This window comes from Talpa europaea (assembly GCF_964194135.1).
Source record: "Talpa europaea genome assembly, chromosome: 12".
Lineage (NCBI taxonomy): Eukaryota > Metazoa > Chordata > Mammalia > Eulipotyphla > Talpidae > Talpa > Talpa europaea.
The window spans coordinates 81,466,770-81,486,637 of record NC_140079.1 but is presented as its reverse complement, the minus strand read 5'-3'; the positions used below and the strand labels follow the sequence as shown (position 1 = coordinate 81,486,637).

General features: G+C 57.3%; 1 protein-coding gene across 1 annotated transcript in view; it reads left to right on the top strand.

Moving 5' to 3' along the window:
* The window catches only part of TTYH3 (tweety family member 3), a gene marked incomplete at both ends in the record, with an annotated part of 17,005 nt that extends 770 nt beyond the window's left edge, over positions 1 to 16,235 (top strand). The window contains 13 exons of the mRNA XM_084251041.1: positions 3,266 to 3,435; positions 3,680 to 3,791; positions 3,967 to 4,187; positions 4,418 to 4,513; positions 5,698 to 5,770; positions 6,027 to 6,102; positions 8,063 to 8,118; positions 8,867 to 8,959; positions 10,674 to 10,766; positions 11,000 to 11,136; positions 12,834 to 13,007; positions 13,632 to 13,707; positions 16,161 to 16,235. Coding sequence (XP_084107167.1) covers positions 3,266 to 3,435; positions 3,680 to 3,791; positions 3,967 to 4,187; positions 4,418 to 4,513; positions 5,698 to 5,770; positions 6,027 to 6,102; positions 8,063 to 8,118; positions 8,867 to 8,959; positions 10,674 to 10,766; positions 11,000 to 11,136; positions 12,834 to 13,007; positions 13,632 to 13,707; positions 16,161 to 16,235 — 1,452 coding nt within the window. The remainder of the gene's footprint in view (positions 1 to 3,265; positions 3,436 to 3,679; positions 3,792 to 3,966; positions 4,188 to 4,417; positions 4,514 to 5,697; positions 5,771 to 6,026; positions 6,103 to 8,062; positions 8,119 to 8,866; positions 8,960 to 10,673; positions 10,767 to 10,999; positions 11,137 to 12,833; positions 13,008 to 13,631; positions 13,708 to 16,160) is intronic.
* Positions 16,236 to 19,868: the final 3,633 nt, after the last annotated feature.

Sequence of the window (19,868 nt, the reverse complement as noted above, 5' to 3'; positions counted from 1 at the left end):
GGTGGTACCCGTTCATGGCTTTCAAAAGAAAAGTAAAAGAAAGAAACCCAACAATAAAAAACAAGTCAACCGAAGCTACAAAAAAGGCACTAACATGCCCCCTCCACAGCCACCTGGCATGGTTGGCAGGTGACCTCTGCCTCTGGGCAAGGACATGCTGTGCTGGCCACTGTTTAAACGCTGACTTGTCCCTGAGTCAGGCCTGTTCGCCCTTTCTGTTTAATTTTCTCTCCCAGGTGTAACACCCTCCTGCCCCCTCCAACAGCCCAGGAGCCCCAAGGACTAGGAGCTGTCAGTGGGGTTTCCCTGCACTGGCCCCACTCCCTGGCCTCACCCAGTCCTGCCCACTTAGCCCCAGGCGCTGGGATCTGGCTTGGCCGCTTGGTGGCTTGGTTGGTGATGCTTATCTTGCTCTGCCTCAGTTTTCTCATCTGGCAAGTGAGAGTGGGTGGTCCTGACGCCACTGAGGCGGTGACCCACCTTCAAGCCCTTTGATCTGTCCTGATGACAGTGAGCATTGGACCCCTCACTGCAGGGCTGGGTGGCCACTGCTTGGTTCCACTGCCCTGTGTGCCTGCTCTGGGTCTCCTCCCCCAATAAGGTATTTCCTTGGGACTGCTCGTGTAAATGTGCTGATTTAAGCATCTAGACATGAGGGTGGGCCAGAACTGGAAGGAGGGGAGCTGTGCTCTACCAGAGTGTGTTCCACAGTAAGGGGAGGGGGGAAACAGGCAGAAGAGGAGGTGGCACCAGGTGAGGTGCGGTGGGAGTGCTAGCTCCTCCAGCCAGGGACCCCAGGAGGCCTGTCAGCCTCCAGTGAGGGCTGGCCAGCACAAGGTGGAGGGCTGGTGGACATAATCCACAGAACATGGGGAGCCAGAGTGGGCTGTGAAGGGGGAGTTCATTCCATGTGGAGGCTTCTATGTGAGGGTGGGGGAGGGAGGCTCTCAGGGGAGACTGCAGTTAGGGCAGAGGTGGCAGTTACAAAACCTGGTGACTGACAGAGGCTATTGAAGGAGCAGCCAGGGTCTTACTCAGCTGTGGGTGACAGAGGGTGGCCCTGGTCATGCAAATGTACATCCCCTGTCAACCCAAAAGGCAGTGTTAGGTTTTACCCTTGGCCTCTGACCTACACCTGTGCCTATGAGGATAGACCCAGGGGGCCCAACAGATGGTGCTATTCTAAGTGCTTGATGTTTACTGGCACCTGGTATTGGTACAGGACCCCTACGGTGAGGCCCAGCTCCCTGTGTGACCTTGGCAGAGTCCCCTCCTATGCGAGCACGCTGACTTTGAAGAAACCTTGGGCTGATGAAGTGACTCTGGTGCCAACCCTAGTAGGCCTGCCTCACCCCGCCTTCCAGCTGGCTAGCAGAGTTAGTCTGGCTCTTTTTTTTTTCTTTTTTTTTTTTTTAAATATAGAACGCTTCACGAATTTGCGTGTCATCCTTGCGCAGGGGCCATGCTAATCTTCTCTGTATCGTTCCAATTTTAGTATATGTGCTGCCGAAGCGAGCACTAGTCTGGCTCTTTCTGCCAGTGCAGGGGCAGTGGGTAACTGGTACCAGCCCCATCCTCACTGAGCCCAGATTGCTTGTTGTTGGGCAGCACAAGGCAGCCAGTTGGGCAAGAGCTGTGACTGCAGCCTTGTGGGGTTTCCCTGGCCTTCCTCAGGGAGGGTGTCCCCATCTGTTTCTCCCTGTGGGGGTGGCATGGGGTGGGGCAGAGGCCCAGCTTCCAACCAGCCCCTCAGCTGCCAGTGTACCCATCCATATTCCCTGGCCTGGAGGGTGGGAGATATGGGAGATGGGAGAACCCTGCCTCACGGAATAGGGGTTACTGTGGAGGCCGTCAGAGCCTAGTGTGCTGGGAGGGAGGCCTTTGGGGCCAGTCAGCTCCCTCCTGCTGCCTGGCAACCATCTCCCTGGAGATAGCTGCTGGGCTCAGGGGCTGAGATCCAGCAGTCCGAGTGCCTTCTGTGACTGAATCTTTCATCCCAAGGGGGCCCCCCCACAGGCAGTAGGTGGAACCTACCCTCACCGCCAACACTCCACAGGGATTACCACAATTGCTGAGTGTTTAGACATGGGAAGGTGGGGTGTTTTCAGGTTCCCCTGAAACCTGACATCTCTGTGGCAGTCCCAGTGGGGGCTCCTGAGAAGTACAGTACTCACACAACTCTCATGACCCCTGTGGTTGACACCCGCTCCTTAGTATGCACTTCACGTGTCAGGCACGTCAGCTTTCTGTGTGGTACTTGGGCTCCACTCAGGCCCAGCCTCCAGCCCAGCAAGAGGTGGGATTTGAACTTAGGGGTACAGGGCTCTGGGGCTTGGGGCCTTCTTGCAAACTTCTCTAGCCAGTTTATCGGAGAAATGGGGGTGAAAACACCTCACCAGGCAATCTGAAGAGTGCGGTGCTGGTGCCCATTTCAACAGATGGAGGCCTCTGCACCGTGTCCCTGTTACCCTCCCAACCCCCCCCCCCCACACACACACACATCTGAACCTAGGGCTGAGCCCACAGCGGTGTTGCTGCTGAACACCCACCTTGGTGCCAGAAGGCGGCTGGGGAGCGCTGCCCTGATGCCTCCTAGAATAGGGTTAGAGAGTTCTGGGCCCTTCAGGCCGCCCCAGGCTCAAGCTGGGAAAGGCTGGCACATAGCAGCTTCTGCTGCTGATGAGGTTGGGGTGCCATGCTGACAACTCCCTCCCAGGTAGGGTCCTGTTGGAGCCGGACCCTTCAGAAGGCGGCCTTCATGGACAATCTATGACTGTCTCTTTTGGGGAATAACACCTGCCCTTTTTTCTAAGAGGAAAGGGGTTCAGGAAGATGAGGGCCCTCCTCAGCCATATGCAAGAAGCACTTGTGCTGGGTCTTCTGTCTGGCTACCCCCCATTCCGTGCCTCTTCAGGGAGCCTGGTCCCAATCTTGCCTTCACCTCTGGGGCCCAAGAAGGTGTTAAGCCCCCATGGAGAAGGGGACACGGGCTGGGAGGGGTCAAAAGAGAGGGCTCCGTGACCTGGTCCTTCAGAGTAGGGCTTGGTGCCTACAGCAGGGTTGAGGACATGAGCCCGGAGCCCCAGGACAGAATGTCACTCGGGTGTTGGGGGTCCCTACCGTCACCTGTAAGTCCAGGAAAGTGCCTGGGTGGGGGGGGGGGTGCCGCTTCTTGGCCCCGGGCATTGGTGGGATGTGCTTGCACTGGTGCTACCCGCAGAGCCTGGGCGGGGTCTGCAGCGCCAACAGTGCTGCCAACCCGCAGGCGCTGCTGCTGCTGGGGGCTACCGCGCTGGCCTGCCTCGCCCTGGACCTTCTCTTCCTGCTCTTCTATTCCTTCTGGCTGTGCTGCCGACGGCGCAAGAGCGAGGAGCACCTGGACGCCGACTGCTGCTGCACCGCCTGGTGCGTCATCATCGCCACGTTGGTCTGCAGGTGAGCGGGGCCGGGCGGGGTGGGGTCGGGGAGGGGCCAGGAGACGGGTTGGGCGGGACGGAGGAGCGACTGGGCTAAGTGGAACCGGGGTGCTGGGAGTGCAGGGCGGAGAGAGGGGCAGGGCTGAGTGGAGGCCTGAGGGGGAGCGATGGGGCGAGGGCGGTGGGGCGGGACTAGGGCGAGGGGCTCCCAACCCCGGAGGCGAGGGGCCGCGCCCTCACCCGCCCCGCCCCGCCCTGTCCAGCGCCGGCATCGCGGTGGGGTTCTACGGCAACGGGGAGACCAGTGACGGCATCCATCGGGCCACCTACTCGCTCCGCCACGCCAACCGCACCGTGGCGGGGGTCCAGGACCGCGTGAGTGGCCGCCCGATGGGAGGGGAGGGCTCCCTCTCTGCTCCTAGACCGCGAGTCTGCGTGTGCCCGAGGCTTGGGAGGAGGACCGGTGGAGCAGCCGAGGGTGGGCGTGCTCGGGAAGAGCGCGCGAGCGGGAGCGTGCCCCTGCTCACGCTGCCCGCCATCCTGGCGGCAGGTGTGGGACACAGCAGCTGCTCTGAACCGCACAGCGGAGCCCAGCCTGCAGAGCCTGGAGCAGCAGCTGGCTGAGCGCCCCGAGCCCCGGCGTGCGGTCCAGCGGCTGCAGGGCCTGCTGGGGAAGCTGCTGGGCTACACGGCTACCATTCCGTTCTGGAGGAACCCGGCTGTGTCTCTGGAGGTGCTGGCTGAGCAGGTGGATCTCTACGACTGGTACAGGTGAGGCCCCCACTTTGCCCTTATTGGCTTAAGCATTTCCCACTGTGGGCCGGACATCTTATGGTGGGAGGGCCCCAGACCACCAGTGGCCACTGTGTCAAGAGTTCCTCTTACAAGAACTGCCACCAATCCCCATAACCCAGAACTGCCTGTGCACACCCCTCTGAGCTCTGCCACAGCACCCCGTCTGTCCCCCCGGGGCCTGACCCACACCTACCCTGTGCTTGCAGGTGGCTCGGCTACTTGGGCCTGCTGCTTCTCGACGTGGCCATCTGCCTGCTGGTGCTGGTTGGCCTCATTCGCAGCTCCAAGGGCATCCTGGTCGGGTGAGTCTGGGCCCTCCAGGCATAGGAATCTGATGAAGCACCCACTGCTCCTGCTCCCCAGTCATTCCGCTCCCTCCCTTGACCCCGCCTTCAGGCTCCAGTCACAGGGTCTGTCAGAGGATGGAGCTTCCCATGGTGAGACCCTGCTCTGACATTCCTTCTGCTCCCTTGCCCTGCACCCTGTGGTCAGCATCCTAGGCATGCTTACTCCAGCAATCCTCGGTTTCGTGTTGTGGTACTCCCGAGGGGTAGTGCATATGGTAGCCCTGAGACCTGAAGACCTTCCCAGGTGACCAGGTTCAGGCTGGGGGTTCTTTTCCCTACCCCCTATTTCCTCCCTGTAAGCAGTCTGGCCTCAGTCCTAACCTCCCTCTTGGAAAAATGTGGTAACAACTCATCTGCAGGGTAGCTGTGAGGTGTTGTCACTATTCCTCACTGAAAAAATTGAACAGTCATGTCCTGGCTCCTAATTTAGCCAGGTGTGGGTGGGGACAGTGAACGGGCAGGCCCCAATCTGTATGGCCTTCACAGGCTATGACGTGGTGTCCAGGTGATAGTGCTGCGGGAAAGTGAAGCAGTTAGTGGGCAAGGCAGTTTACAGTGCACACTGGGAAGGGGCCACTGAAGGGGGGCCTGAGGGAGCCAGGGACATTCAGACAAGATGAAGGACTTTTGACTGCAGTGCGCCAGCCTGTTGGGGGGTGGGGGGAGGGTGTGAGGAACGGCAGGGAGGCAGATGAGGTCAGGCCTCATCTGAGGGAGGGGTCAGTGTCACAGGCAAGAACCCTTCCTGGTGGTCTGAGATGGCAGTCTGAGGGGTCTGAACACAACAGGGCCAAAATGGAAGCCAAGACCTCTCGTCTGCCAGGAGAGGACTAGGGATTGGAAGGTTGGGGGCCCAGGAAGCTACCTGGCTTCCCAACCATGCCAAGACCTGCCTTCCCCTCCCAACTCTGAGCTCTTTGAGCCTCCACCTCAGCCCATCCCAAGTGGAAGGGAATCTATTTGTGCCTGGCCCTCTGGTGTCTCTATCTTAAGTCAGAGCATGGAGGGACTGCAACCCCTATGTGGGCTGGACCCCCAGACGTGTCCTGGGAACTGACCCTTTGGCCTGCAGCTTGGTGAGTGGCACATCTCCCACACCCTGCCTGGGGTGGATGCTAATTGGTTGTCTTTGTCCCCAGGGTCTGCTTGCTGGGAGTCCTGGCCCTGGTCATTAGCTGGGGCGCCCTGGGCTTGGAGTTGGCTGTATCTGTGGTGAGTGGTAGAGGGGATGGGCAATTTCCATTTCCTGGACCAGGTGTGGGGAGCTGGGGAAACCACACTTCTCTTCTTCCATCTTTCCCTGGGACACTGAGGTCCTTAAAGGGTGAGGACCTGTCTTGGCCCTCCCCCACATTCATCCTCCTGAGCTGAAAGCAGACCCTGGGAAATTAGGCTCTATCCCCAAGAGCTGAGGGGTTGGGAAGGCTTAGCTTGGTTACCCCATCTTCCTTGCCCGCACCCACCCTAGGGCTCCAGCGACTTCTGCGTGGATCCTGACACCTATGTGACCAGGATGGTAGAGGAGTACTCGGTGCTGAGTGGGGGTGAGTCTGCGGCTGCATCCGAGCTTGCTGGGCTGGGGAGATCCAATAAGAAAGGCTGAGGCATCCTCACCCTCGTGAGCCCTGCTAGATCAGGAAGCTAGTGAGCACTCAAGAACACCATCGACAAGTGGGAGGCTCTGGAGAGAATAAGGCAGGTGACAGCTGGGAATCGGAGGGGAGCACATGATGGGGAGGAACAGGGGACAGTGGGCTGCCTCAGAGCAGTGGTCAGAGTGGCTTGCCAAAGAGGTAGCATTAAAATTGAACCAGGAAAGGCTGTACATCTTGTGCAAAAGCCCTGAGGCAGAGGCAAACCTGATGTGTTCAAGAGGCAGAAAACAGACCAGTTGGAAGAGGAGAAGGTGGGGAGGCCAGCAGGCCAGGTTTTGGCCAGGAATTCAGGCCTCATTCTAGAGGTGCATTGGAGGGGGGAGTAGTGGAGGGCCATAAATTTACTCTTAAAACCTTCTTTGGGCTGTTGGAGAGATTGGAGGACAGGTTAAGGAAGGATGCCGGAGGAGAGAGCAGTGGAACAAGCCAATGGACAGGGCTGTGCTGTGAAGGGGAGCCAGTGGGACTTGCCAGTAATGTCAGGGAGTGAGGAATCGGGGACTTCAGTCCCTAGCTTGAGAAGCTGTTGTTGCAGGGACCATGAACTGAGTTGGGGAGCTGAGAGTAGATCTGGGGGTAAGGTGACACATGCTGGACAGCAGGGAGGCAGGTGGATGTGGCACTGTGCAGCTCAGGGCACACAAGTGGAGAATGTGAAGCTCATTGATTTCCCTGATACAAGTACAAAGAGAGAGCAATGGACAGAGCACTAGGTAGCTTTAAAACGCCAGCCCTCACAGGCACTGTCCCACCCATTTCCCCAGGAAAGCCACAGGGGTGGGCACGTAGGCTTTTTTTTTTGTGTGTGTGTGTGTGGAAGGAACCATTTCCACCCAAGCTCAAGGAGCCCCAGGAGGGTGGGTTGTCTCCTCCCCACTGGGACAGGGGCAGGCCTACTCTCTGGGGGCTGGTGATTGTTGTCCCTGCTGCTGGCCTTGGTGCTATCAGTTGGGGCTCTCAAGGTCCACACTGCTTGGTGCTCTCAGGACTTCAGCAAACACACGTAGCCCCAGCCCCAGGTGAGTGTGTGCTCCTGTCTGTGGGCCACTGTCCACTCCCCAAAGGACCAGAGCACCCATGAGATCGTATGTGACTCCATTTACAGGTGGCTAAAGCCAAGTGTGGTGCTTTCTGGAACTTTACAACATAAGTTTGATGGAGCCCAGACCCCGGGTCAAGGGCTGCTGGTGTGAGAAGTTACCCTGGAATATGGTTGACCCTGCCGTCTAGCTCTTGTCCCATGCCTCTGTTCGGCACTGGGACTTGGAGGTCCCCCAAGAAGGGAATCTTTGGTGTTGAAGTGAAGGGCACCCTTAGGGTCCGGAGAGCAGAGTGGGTGGCAGGCAGTTGGGTTCCAGGGCACCTCCCACAGCTCCGACTGGGCTCAGGTCTCGCATGACTTTCAATGTTAGCATCATAAATGAATCCCATCTTTCATTGTTAGACACTGACTCCATGCCTGTCTTAATGGGGGTGAGACAGACCTCACACTCTGGATTTAGTCCCTTCTTGGTGTGACGCTCTGGCTAGAGAACTGCCCAGGGGTGACCCATGTATGGATGCTTGCCCACCCTCTGCCCTGTCTGCTGCTTCAAAGGGAGAAGTACAGGACTTCCTCCAAGAGGGGATGGTGCATACCACAGAGACATGGCTTGGAGCAGAGGGGCTGTGCCCCGCTCCAGCCTCCCTGGGGGCCATTCCCCCCGCCCCGCTGTGACATACACAGATATATACATATGTGCATGTGCACATACATGCAGGCATGACACATATACTCATCCAGATATACACTCACATACAGACACACAGGCTGCCAGAGCCGCTAAGCCACCCAGACCTCTCTCCACAGACATCCTGCAGTACTACCTGGCCTGCTCGCCCCATGCCACCAACCCCTTTCAACAGGTAAGAACTCAGCCTGCTTCTGTCCCTGTGAAGTGCCTGGTCCCTGCGCCTGGTCCCTCAGGGCTGGGAGTAAGAGCAGCGCCTGAAGCTCATGCCTATTCACATGTGCATGAAAGAGGTGCCTCATCAGAGCCCTGGTGCCCCCGGAGCCCTTGGGAGACGGCTGGGTAAACATAGTGTTGACATCACTAATGGCCCCTGGGTACCACCTTAATTCCCTGGGCACAAGCCTTTGGGGGCTTATTTAATGTCCCTGGGGTCCCCAGGACTCCTTTAAGTTCTCCGCGGGTCAGAGCCACTGGCCTGATGAGTATGGAGGGGTTCAGAGATGCCTCACTGTGGGAGGGGTCCTGTGCCCACTCTGGAGTTGCTCGATAAATGAAGTATAATTTGAAGGAGAACCCGCTAGCCCACTGCCTGTCATTCCACATGACTGTGTAGCTTTCTGGGCTCCCAAAGACTGTTCACCAGCTATAAAGACGCCATACTTTTTGAGCGTCCTTATTATCTGGGATGTATGGGAGCAGGGGGGAGTGTCCCCAGAGCAAAGTGCTGTGTACCTCCGCTGGCCCTGGCACAGCTGGAGCACCACAAGAGCCTCTGTGGCCTCAGACTGACCACCCTTTGGACTGGCAAAAGTCTGGGGTGCTGGAACTTGCCTGCCTTGTTGTGAATGATGGGGGCTCAGGAAGTAGAGATAGCTGCCCCAGGCCCCCACACTGGAATCAGTGTCCTTTCTGTGGTGCAGAAACTGTCGGGCAGCCACAAGGCGCTAGTGGAGATGCAGGACGTGGTGGCCGAGCTCCTGAAGACGGTGCCGAGGGAATACCCAACCACCAAGGTGAGGGACTGTGGGGAGAGGGATTTGGGGGGGAGCAGTCCCATGCAGTGCAGGCATACCTTTTCCTGCTTCCTGCTGGGAGACTATCCCTTTTTCTTCTACCCGCTATACAGTGATTTCTTTTTAAGTCCCTTCATCTTTCCCTATATTTTCCCTGGGGACTTTTAGTAAATTTTTAAACATAATTTTGTTCTTTATTTTGAAATACAGACTTTTTGTGTTTAAAAAAATGGGGAAATGGGAACAGGTGCAGAAATAATATAAGACTTCTTACCAGCTCCCAACCAGGGCAGGTTCTCAGGGCAGGTTTGAGGGGTTCGGTCAGTGGCACACCCCACGGGCTGCCTGCTATGGCCTGGGTGTGCCGTTGAGGTTTGTGTCATACACTCCACCATTCACGTGATGGTATGATCGCCTCATGACATGTTTCTCAGAATACGTCCTGGTCAATAAGAGACACAGAACTACAGCCTTTTTCTGTGGTATTCTGGGGCCTGGGCTATTATCAAACGTGCCGCCCTGTGGGCATGACTGGAATTCAAACCCTTATTCCATCAGTGGCAGGCCCTTCGCCAACAAATTCTTCACGACTGTTAAATAAAAAGCACACACAAATTATTTTAAAGCTCTTCCTTCATATTTCTGTTAGTCAGGGCATCCTGGTGATGCTTTGTACTTGAGTGGGTAGGTAGTTGTTTCAGTTTGCTCCAGCCACCACTGCACAGCACCACTCATCAGGTGGCTTGATCAGCTGATTCCCTGGCAGTCTGGAGGCTGAAGTTGAGATGGTGAGGCACAGGTGCCGGCAGGCTGCTTCCTTCTGAGGCGTCCCCCATGTATGCGGCTGGCTGCCTTCTCCCTGTGTCCTCACACATCCTTCCTCTGTGTCTGTGTCCTCATCTTGCAGAGATACCAGTCAGTTGCACTGAGGTCCATTCATAGGACTTTATTTAACCTTCATCACCTCTTTAAAAGCCCTTTTTTCACATACAGTCACATTCTGAGGTGCCAGGGGGCAAAGACGCATGTGGGGGCACACAATTTAGCCCATAACTCTTAAGTCGTGGTACCCTAAAGGCCAGTTCAGGGTCACAGAGGGTTCCTGGACAATGTCAGTTTGGGTCTGACAGCTGCCACTGTCAGCCCCAAAGGATTTCTGTGAGATTACCTTTCCATGGGGTAGATGTAGACGGAGGCGTCCGTGTACACACACGCGCGCACGTGCACACACATACACACACTCACACTCTCTCTCTCTCTCTCCACATACAGTGCAGACATACACACTGTGGGATTGGCACCAAGTGCTTTGGATACTGTTTTGTCGCTTAAAATATAAAAGTTTTCCCTTGTTTTTAACTGTTCCTTAAAACTATCATTTTTTGCAAGAACCTGTCCTGTGTCAGGATACACGTGGTAGTTTGCTGTCCCTCCTATTACCATAAAGGGACCACACAGTGGTGGTCACATTGGACAGATATTTGTGGGTCCCTCTGTCCTTGTGTCCTCACAGTCCCTGTGCAGGTCTAGGGTCACTATTTTTAAAACCCACAACCCTCAGTGCCTGTGTGGAGACTGCAGGGGTCCAGGCTTGTCTCGTGGGCAGGGTTGTGGGGTAGACAGAGATGCGAGGGTTCCCAGGGTAGGAGCTATGTCAGGCTCAGGAGTCTTCCTCCTGAGCGTTGGCCTGACCTTGTATGTTATGTGCCCCCAGGACCCCCTGCTCCGTGTCCAGGAGGTGCTGAATGAGACAGAGGTGCACCTACAGCACCTCACTGCCCTGGTGGACTGCCGCAGCCTGCATCTGGTGAGAGCTTCCCCTAAGAGCTGGCCCCTGCAGCAGGGATGGGGGCAGAGGGCAATGCTGGGGGCAGGGTGGCTGCTTAGGACAATGGGGACTCACCCACTGGCTGGGGTGGACCTCAGCGCAGCCTCAAGTTGGGGCAGTCCAGGCCGCTGTGGGCAGCGCTGAGCCCGCAGCAAGTTCTTCTCACCCTGACTTCCTTTCTCTCCCACTTTCCATCTGTCACCCGGCTTTAGGACTACGTGCAGGCCCTGACAGGCTTCTGCTATGATGGTGTCGAGGGCCTCATCTACCTGGCCCTCTTCTCCTTTGTCACAGCACTCATGTTCAGCTCCATCGTCTGCAGCGTCCCACACACCTGGCAGCAGAAGAGGTGAGGGGCTCGGAAAGGTCCTGGTGCCTGTCCCAGGCCACACAGCATACAGGATGTTTTAGGGACACCTTCTGGTTTGCCTTATGGACACCCCATGTCCTAGTCCCCAGAGGCATGAACAGACACCTTCTCACCTCTCAGCCTCTTCAGTGATGCTGAAGGGAGTATCTGGTGGGTCTGAAGGGAGTATCCCATCTCACAGCTGGAAAATTCAGCCTGGAAGCACTTCCAGCCCAGCTGACACATGAGTCTGGAGCAAACAGGAGACCCAGGGTCTCCTGCTTCCTCATTCTGCCTCTGTGCTGATGCCCTTCCTCACTTCTGACTAGCCTCAAAATGTCTCATCCATCTCCCCAGGTGTGCAGGGCTGAGGGTGGAGAGACTCTCTGACTCACTGTAGGGACTTGGAACTCCTACAGGGAGGGCCCTAGGTAGCTGTGGCCTCCATGTCCCACTCAGCTGGGCAACCAGGCTGGCACCCTTGCCTCAGTCTCCCCAGTCAGTACTAGGCTGAGTGATGTTGGAAGTACCAGGCCTCTTCTCTTGCTTGGGTCCTCACAATGCGTCTCCAGGACCTACCACCAACCTTCGAATTTGGGGTACAGTTGCTTGTTGGTGGCCCAACCTGCATGGCAAGTAGCTCAGCTCAGAACTCTTTTCTTGGTTTGACTTTCTGCTCTGTTATTTTCTGTTGATGATAGTGATGGCTCTGGTGGTGACAGTGGTGGTGGCGGTGATGGTAATGATCGTGGTGATGATGGCAACAATGATGGTGATGATGTTGGTTGTAAGGGTTAGCAGTGGTAGTAACAATGGCAGCCATTAGCTAAGAGCACAGCCCTGGAACCACATGACCTCCCCTTGCATTTTGGGTGACTGCAGACAAGTTATTTTTACTACCCTGGTCCTCAGTTCTCCTAACTGAAATGGGGTTGTAAGAGAATACACCTCCAGGATCGGTGTATACCACTGCATATAAGGGCTCAGCCCTGGGCTTGGCTGGTAATCAGCACTCAACTTACCTCACTACAAGGACCGTGGTGAAGGAACTCTCTGCCCAAGGTCACCCGGCTGGTGTTGGGGAGTAGACGTGAACTCAGGTCTGATCCACCAGTGTCCTTACACCAGGCAGCCCAGCCTTGAGTCCCATGTAAGCCCAGGCATGATAAGCCTTGGGAGTGCAGAGGGAGTCCTAGCCCAGCTGCCCCGCCTCATCTTGCAGCTCCTGAATGGAGTAAACAGCAGAAAACCAGAGGGGAGTAGAGTAGGGAGGACTAGGCTGAGGCCACCCAAGGGTGCAAACTGGCCTGGGACTCAGGCTTTTTGGAGGAATACCAGCCTGGGGACTCAGGCCTCTTGAGGCAGGTGGGTCTAGGGATTCAGATCTTCTGGGGGCTCAGGCCTTTGGGGGCTAAGCTAGGCCTGCAGAGCCAAAGGCAGGTACTCCACCTCCAAGCACTTCCAGAGTCCCCTAGGAGGAACTGTGACCCCTCTTTAAGCAAGTATATCCATGTGTAGGCCCTGGCACAGGGTCAGCACCCCTGTCTTACAAAGCCCACAGTCCCTTAGTGTGGAGGTGACTGAGCCAGGATTGGAACCAGCTGTTTCCACACCAGACCCACCCCCACCCCCTATGGGTCTTGTGGCAGCTACCTCCAATCAGGCCCTGAGCCTGTCCTGGGTATCCTTTCCTGCAGAGGCCCGGACGAAGATGGGGAGGAGGAGGCTGCCCCAGGGCCTCGGCAGGCACACGACAGCCTCTACCGTGTCCATATGCCCAGCTTGTACAGCTGTGGCAGCAGCTATGGCAGCGAAAACAGCATCCCAGCCGCGGCTCACACTGTCAGCAACGCCCCGGTCACTGAGTACATGTGAGTCCTGTAGTTGGGCGCCAGGCAGGACAGGCAGAGCCAAGGCCCAGGGCAGGGACTGAGCAAGGGAGCTCACTTGGGGAATTGAGTGGACCCTGCAGGCCATGAGCTGTGGCTGACAGTGTGGATTCAGCCTGGGATAGTGAACGAGAAGGGGGAGGGCTGGAGCAGCACTGGTGCTGTAGCAGCAGAGGCCTACGCAAAGCCTAGGAGAGGTCACAGGCAGCCGGAGGGAGAAGGGGCCAAGAGACAGCTCAGGGGCTGCCCAGGCTTTGGGTGGGGCCAGCCTAGCATCACTGCCTCCTGCTCCCAGGCACACTTGAGTCAGGCTACTCAGTCAGGGAGAGGGTCTGGTCTATGGTGAGTGGGCACCCAGGCAGAAGAGGGCTCTAGTTGTACTGAGGTAAGCAGGTAGGCAAACTTGGACCCACTCCAAGCCCCTTGCTATTGGGCCAGGTTCATGGGACCCCTCCAAACCCTTGCTAGTGGGCAGCCTATAAGATAGTGACCAGAATGATTGGGATGGACATGGAGTCTGCCCAGCTCCAGTGTGGGCCCTTTCCACCCGGAGCTGGGACCACAGTGGGCAGCCGTCGCTCAGCCCCTTCTCTCCTCATGCCACAGGAGCCAGAATGCCAACTTCCAGAACCCCCGCTGTGAGAACACCCCCCTCATCGGGCGTGAGTCCCCGCCGCCCTCAGTAAGTTTTGAAACAGGAGGCTGGGTGGGGGGCCTGGGCCCTGAGTAGGGGCGCTTCTCTCCTGCCTTGGTGGACTGATGTGGCTCTCAAGGGCACTGCAGGCCCTGCAGGCAGCTGTGAACCTCCAGTGCTAGGGACCTCTGAGTGTCCAGCATGAGTAGGGGCTGGTGGACTCACAGGATCCTCTTAGCTGACCTTGAGGCATCTTGGGGCCAGAGTGGGCAGTATGGGGCCAGCTGCCTGGCAGGTCAGCTAAGCTCCGAGAGGCTCTTGGAAAGGGTCCTGACACCTTCCTTCCCAGTCTTGCATCTTTTCTTGACTCTTCCTGAACACAACCTGAGTCTCAGCCTGAAGCTGTTCCTGCCCTGGCATAGAGTATCCTATGCCCTGAGGGTGATACTTAGGGGTGAGGCACAGAGAAGAGGGAACAGGGTGGATTAGTACCACAGACAAGGAGCTTGCAGAGACTGGGGGTCCTGGCAGGCTTTCTTGGAGGTGTGGGCCACAAAGGACAGGGCCAGAGGCTGAAGGTCACCTTGCCTCAGAAATACCCGCCTGCATGGTCGCCCCGTTGTGCTCTGCACAGCAGAGCTGACCTGGGGTGACCTGAACCAGGGGCTGTGAGGGCTCCCACACTGTCCCATCACACTCAAGCTGCCCTCATTGACACTGCTCCGGCCCCCTATGGCCTGCTCCAGGCTGGGCCCTGTGCTGGCGTTGAGGCCACACTCTCTCTTTCTCTCTCCCTCAAACCCCTCCTACCCTGGGCCCTCCTAGCGCTATCTGGCTGCCCTGGACTCTGGCAGCCATGCGGGCTGGCAGTTTAAGCCCATGGACAGTGCCCGAACGCTGTGGTGGCCGTGCCCTCAGAGTGACAGGTACCTACCTCGGGTCCCCTGCCTGCCCGCCTGCGTCTCCATGCCTCATGCCCTCGCTCACTGCTACCTTTCACCAGTGCTGACCTTGGGGCCCATCTGATGTGCTTCAGCGCCAGCTCAGCACAGCACCCACTGGGCAGCTCCAGGCCAGTGCAGGCCCATGAACTTTATGGCCCCAGCCTAGCCTCAGACACCTCTAGTGCTGCTGGCCCCAGACCTGTTGCCCTCATATCTGGGGCAGTGAGGCCCCTCCACAGAACCCTCCCCACTCCCAGCCCAGCTGCAGGTGGCCCTAGCCTGTCTTGTCACTCCCACACAGTTACCCATGTGTGTCTGCACCCTAGTGCCTGGGCTTGGGGGAGGTGAGCACAGGTGAGCTCAGACCCTGGGGTAGAGCCAGCAGACCTGGCCTTTGAGGTGCCACCCTGCATGTCTGAGAGCACATACAGGGGAGTGCATTCGAGTGCACAAGCTGCTCTCCACACCCTCCTGCTCCCCGACCCCTCCTGCATGTCCATGAATGGCACGGCTCCCTGGTGCCCGCTGCTTCCCAGCACATCCCCTGTGGTCACTGCAACCTTCTCCCTGCCAGGTATTCCGGGAAGGCTCTCAGGGACCAGGGGACATTGTCCCTTATGATCTGGAAACTATGTGTGTGGTGTGGGGACATGAGTTGCTGGAGATGGGTGGGGTCAGCTTGTGACTCTGGGGTCAGCTAGCCAGTTTCCTTACCACTGGCAATATTGGTACCTGCCTTTGTCCCAGTAGGCGTGGGACCCTTTACACACTGCCTGGCTCTTATCCTGGCCCTCCACTGGTGTTCATCGTGAGCACACTCACATGTGTATGCTCTACTCAAGGCCTCCATGCTTCAGATTGGGTGGTTACAAGGTGGTCGAGATGTGCAGGCTGCCCTTGCCCCCAGCTGCCTCTGCCCCTGCATCCATGGAGGAGTCCACAGTTTGGTTCCCAGCTGAGTAGGCATTAATATTACCTAACCTGAGGGGTCTGTGTAGCTTGGGGTCCTCCTTACTTGGGGGCTTGGGGCAGAGCAGCTGTGAGAGACCTTATCACTCCTTGTACTTGGATCTATGGCCCTGCCAGTCAGGTCCTCAAGGACCATGAAGCTTCCTTGAACATAGCCTGACCCCACCTTTGCACCTTGGTTGGCTTCTTGCAGAGGGAGGAGGCCTTGCTGTGGCCTCAGCCTAGTTCTGGTAGGCAGCTGGAGTGTAGTCTTTCAAGGTCCTGGGTATGTGGGGTGCAGTTGGGGAACCTGCAAGTTCTGGCTTTTGGGAAGGCAGAACTCTACCTGGCCTGGCCCCCAAATACCAGCAGTGGGAATGGGGCTGAGGTGCTCAGCTTATTGGGGAAGAGGTTGTTCCCTGTCCTGAGTCCGGGGGCCTGGGGACCAGACCTCCGCTCCTGAGGCCAGCTCCTGCTCAGGAGTCCAGCTTTGCAGCTGTGCCACCGTACTGTCCTGTCCTGCTCCTGGGGGTGCTCTAGTTCACCCCACTGAGGCCCTGCTACGCTCAGTGCCTTGCTGACCACCTGCCTCCCCTTGTCTTCCTCCAGTACACCTCCAGCATGAGAGCCAAATACCTCGCCACGAGCCAACCTCGCCCCGACTCCAGCAGCAGCGGCCACTAGACTGCCGGCCAGCTACCTGCCCATGTGCCAATCACCCTACTCCTCCCTGTGCCAGCACTGCCGCTTACTCCGTGGCCATCCGCCGGACCCTCCACACCTACGCCAGGCCCACTGTGGGCACCTCTGCAGCCCCCCTTCCCTTCCTGCAGGGGTGTGGAGATACCCAGCATGAGTCCCAGGCTGGTGGAGACACAGGTCTCTGGCCCATACTCTGTCCTTGGGTTGCACACCTGGACACCCGGCCCTCCTGTCCTCCTCTGGGCCAGGCCCCCCAGTGCTGTGTCCCTGATGCTTCCTCTGCAGCACGCTCACCTTCTGGACCCCACAGTCTCCACGGCTCACCCTCACCTGTGCTTCCCTCCTGCAGCTGCTGCTTGTCCCTCACCTTCGATGCTTCTGCGCATCCCCTTCTTAGTTCACAGGCACCGGCTTCTGAAGGGACAGCAGCGTGTCACTGTTCGCCCTCCTGTGGCACCTCCATGAGCCTCTGCAGCTTCTCTCACCCCACCTGACCACAGGTCCCCATCCTACAGTTGCCAGAAGCTTCCTGGGGGAGTGTCCATTTTCTCTGCCCCTCCCAGCATTATTCTCTCCCTCAGTGCCGACCCCGGCCCATGGCACCAGGCCCCCAAAATGGCAGGACAGATGTTCCATGCCAAGCCCAGGTCACTTGCCCAGTGCCAGCTCCCTTCTTGGTGCCAAATCCCTTCTCCTAACCCCAGAGACCTGGCAGCTTCCTCTGGTTCGTTTTTTTGCACTGACCACATTTGTCATCTCTAGGGCGGGCAGGCCTGAGGGCCGAGCAGCTCTCCCTCCTCAGTTCCATTTCCACCAGGACGGTGCCATGTCCTAGAACCCAGCTGTGGGACAGGACCGAGCTGGCTGTGACTGAGCCTTTGGCCCCTGCCGCCCCTTTTGGGACTAACCACTAACCTCACCCCAGCCTTTGCTGGCACCCTACCAGCGAATGTGACCCCGAGACAAGGCCTGGGACAGCCGGCTGGGAGTCGGACTGAAGTAGCCATTTCTTCTCGGGGTGCTGCTGGGGTGGGGCTGTGACCATCAGGCAGCCTGAAGGTCCTGGAGACCTCTCCCTGGACCGGTGCTGCCCCAGGAGGACCATGTCCTCAGGAACGAATGTCCCTGGGGCTGTCGGAGGTCCCTACAACCTCTGTCCCTCCCTGTGAAGTGGGAACAAGGCTTCCCTAAGGTGCTTTTGGCTTTAGTGTACAATGTTTGCTGAGTTTACTGCCGTGAGGTTGGAGCCACCTCCACACCAGGACGGGAAGGTTCTTCAGCCCCAGCCCTGGCCTGGCCAGCTTGAAGTGAAGAAGCCAGGCCGGGAGTAGCAGCCAGCCAAGGTCCCACAGGGAGTGGGCAGTGGCCCTGCAGTTTACAGACCTGTGGGCTCTTCCCAGAGCAGTGGGCAGTGCCCTTCCCTGAGTGGCCTGGGAAGAGGCTATCTTCCTTTCTTCCTTGAACCCATTCTTTATGCTGGTGTCTGGGACCAATAGGATGGGTGGGGTGAGCACCAGGTCATATCTTCCCCAACCTGAGGGGCAGCCTCTGCCCTGGAGGGAGTGGGGAGGGGGACAAACTCAGGGGTGTCCCAGGTGGCCTGGGTCCCCAGCCTGGAATCTGAGCCCCCGGGCATGTCCAGACCTCACCAGAGGGCACTATGGCCCGGGCCCCCAGCAGCCACGCCAACCTGCCTGGTCTTTCCTCTGGGTTCTACCCAGATTGTGGGTCAGGAGGGAGGCACCAGGGTGTCTGCCATGCCTGCTGCCACCGCTCAGAAGCACAAACTGGGCTGCCCGCAGTGGCTGCGGCAAGGCCGCCAGCAATGTGAATGTACATAGCATGAGAGGCGGCACCACCCAGGAGGGGTGGCCCTATTTCGCCTCGGGAGTCCCACCGTCATGTGCTTGTGTGCCCGCCTCGTCTGTGACTTCACCCAAGTTCTCACCAAGGTTGAACAAAGGAAAAAAGGGTTCAAACCCAAGCCTCAGTCCATGGAGGGGAAGTAGGTCCTGCCATTGGTTTTTTTTTTTTTTGGTCTAAGTTTTTGGGACCTCCTTCCTAACCACCCTCATCCCAGTGACCTTCTCCACATTCACTCCCACCCCTGCACCAGTGGGCCTTGCTCCCCTTGGGTCCTGTGGCATCTTGGGGGGAATGGAGGCCTTGGGCTGGGAGAGAGGGGCCTCAGGCCTCTGATGGGCTGGGTGAGCAGGAGGTGGGTCCAGCAGGGGTCCCTGGCTGAGGGGGCTCCCTGTGCAGGTGTCCATTTCCCCCAGGGTCTTCCTGGCCTAGTGTGGCAGGGTTTGGGTAGGAGGAGGGTCAGATTGGAAACCCCTGCCTTGTCCTGCCACATCCTTCCACCCCATCTCACTATGCAATTCTAGTCCAAGCACCATTCCCTCCCTCCTCCAACACCCCAGCCCAGCCCCAGGAGGGGTGGGTGGTTGGCAGCCCCCAGGCCCCAGCTGGGGTGTGGACAGGAAACAGGGCCTTGGGGGAGGGGGGTTCTGTTTAACCATGATGGTTGTGTGCCGTACCACTTTATATTTGTTATATATAATAAATCTATATGATTTTTGTTAAGCCTCTGAACTCCAGCTCCCATCCTGGCCCTTGCACCCACCCCCGAAGTGTGAGTTAGTGTCGCCAGTGGGGAACTAAGACCTGGGCTGGGTGTCATTTTTCCTCCAACCTCCTTGGGGCCATGGCTGTATGTGCTGTCGCTGTGTTTTCAGTTTTTTTAGACTGGGTTTGGGGGTTGATTTTTATTTCTTTGGGGGCTTTATTTTTCTTGGCAAACTAAAAATCTTGTCCATGTAATTTCTGTGGTTTCTATTCAGCTTGGGTTTCATGTTTTAAAATAAATACATTTTAAAAAAATAGACTTTTCCTGAGGTGTTTTGATTCACACCCAAATCTCTGGGCAGGGTAGCTGCTTGCTGGGTGCCAGAGTGCCACTCTGGTGGGGGCCTACCCAGGAGACCAGGACCACCAGTTTGGGGAGTGGTGGGGATCAGGGCTGTGAGGAGTGGGACAGGTGGAGTCTAAGAGAGCAGCTCTATTGCAAAACACCCACCTGTAAGAACCTGCTCAGTGCCAACCTGCATCATTTAAGGTTAACTAGACTCCTATCCGGTGGACCCCCCACAGTGAACCTCTGAGACGGGCAGTGTGGGCACCATCCCCTTTTTCCAGATGAGTAACAACGTCTAAGAAAATTTATGACTGAGTAGCTACCCAGGGGCCACATGCAGTGCTCCCTGGAGGTGTCAACAATGCCCTTTCCCCTTCCAACTCCAGCAGAACGCACAAATGTAACTTCATAAAACATAAAAGTGACCACAAAAGATTTGATGTAGGTAAGGAAGCTGGAGTCTCCAGTGTGGCTGCTTCTAACTCTCTCATCAAGGGTTGTGGTTTCGAGTCTCGTGTTGGGTGGACGTCTTATTGCCAGAGAGAGGTATTGCAGCTACAGCCCGAGTGTGGGAACACAGGCAAGCCCCAAACACAATCACACACGTACCCAGGTGATGTGAACACAGAGGGAGCTCTGGGTGCTGTGGCCACCGTTAAGGAATGTCACCAGTTGCCAGAAGAGACAAGGAACAGATT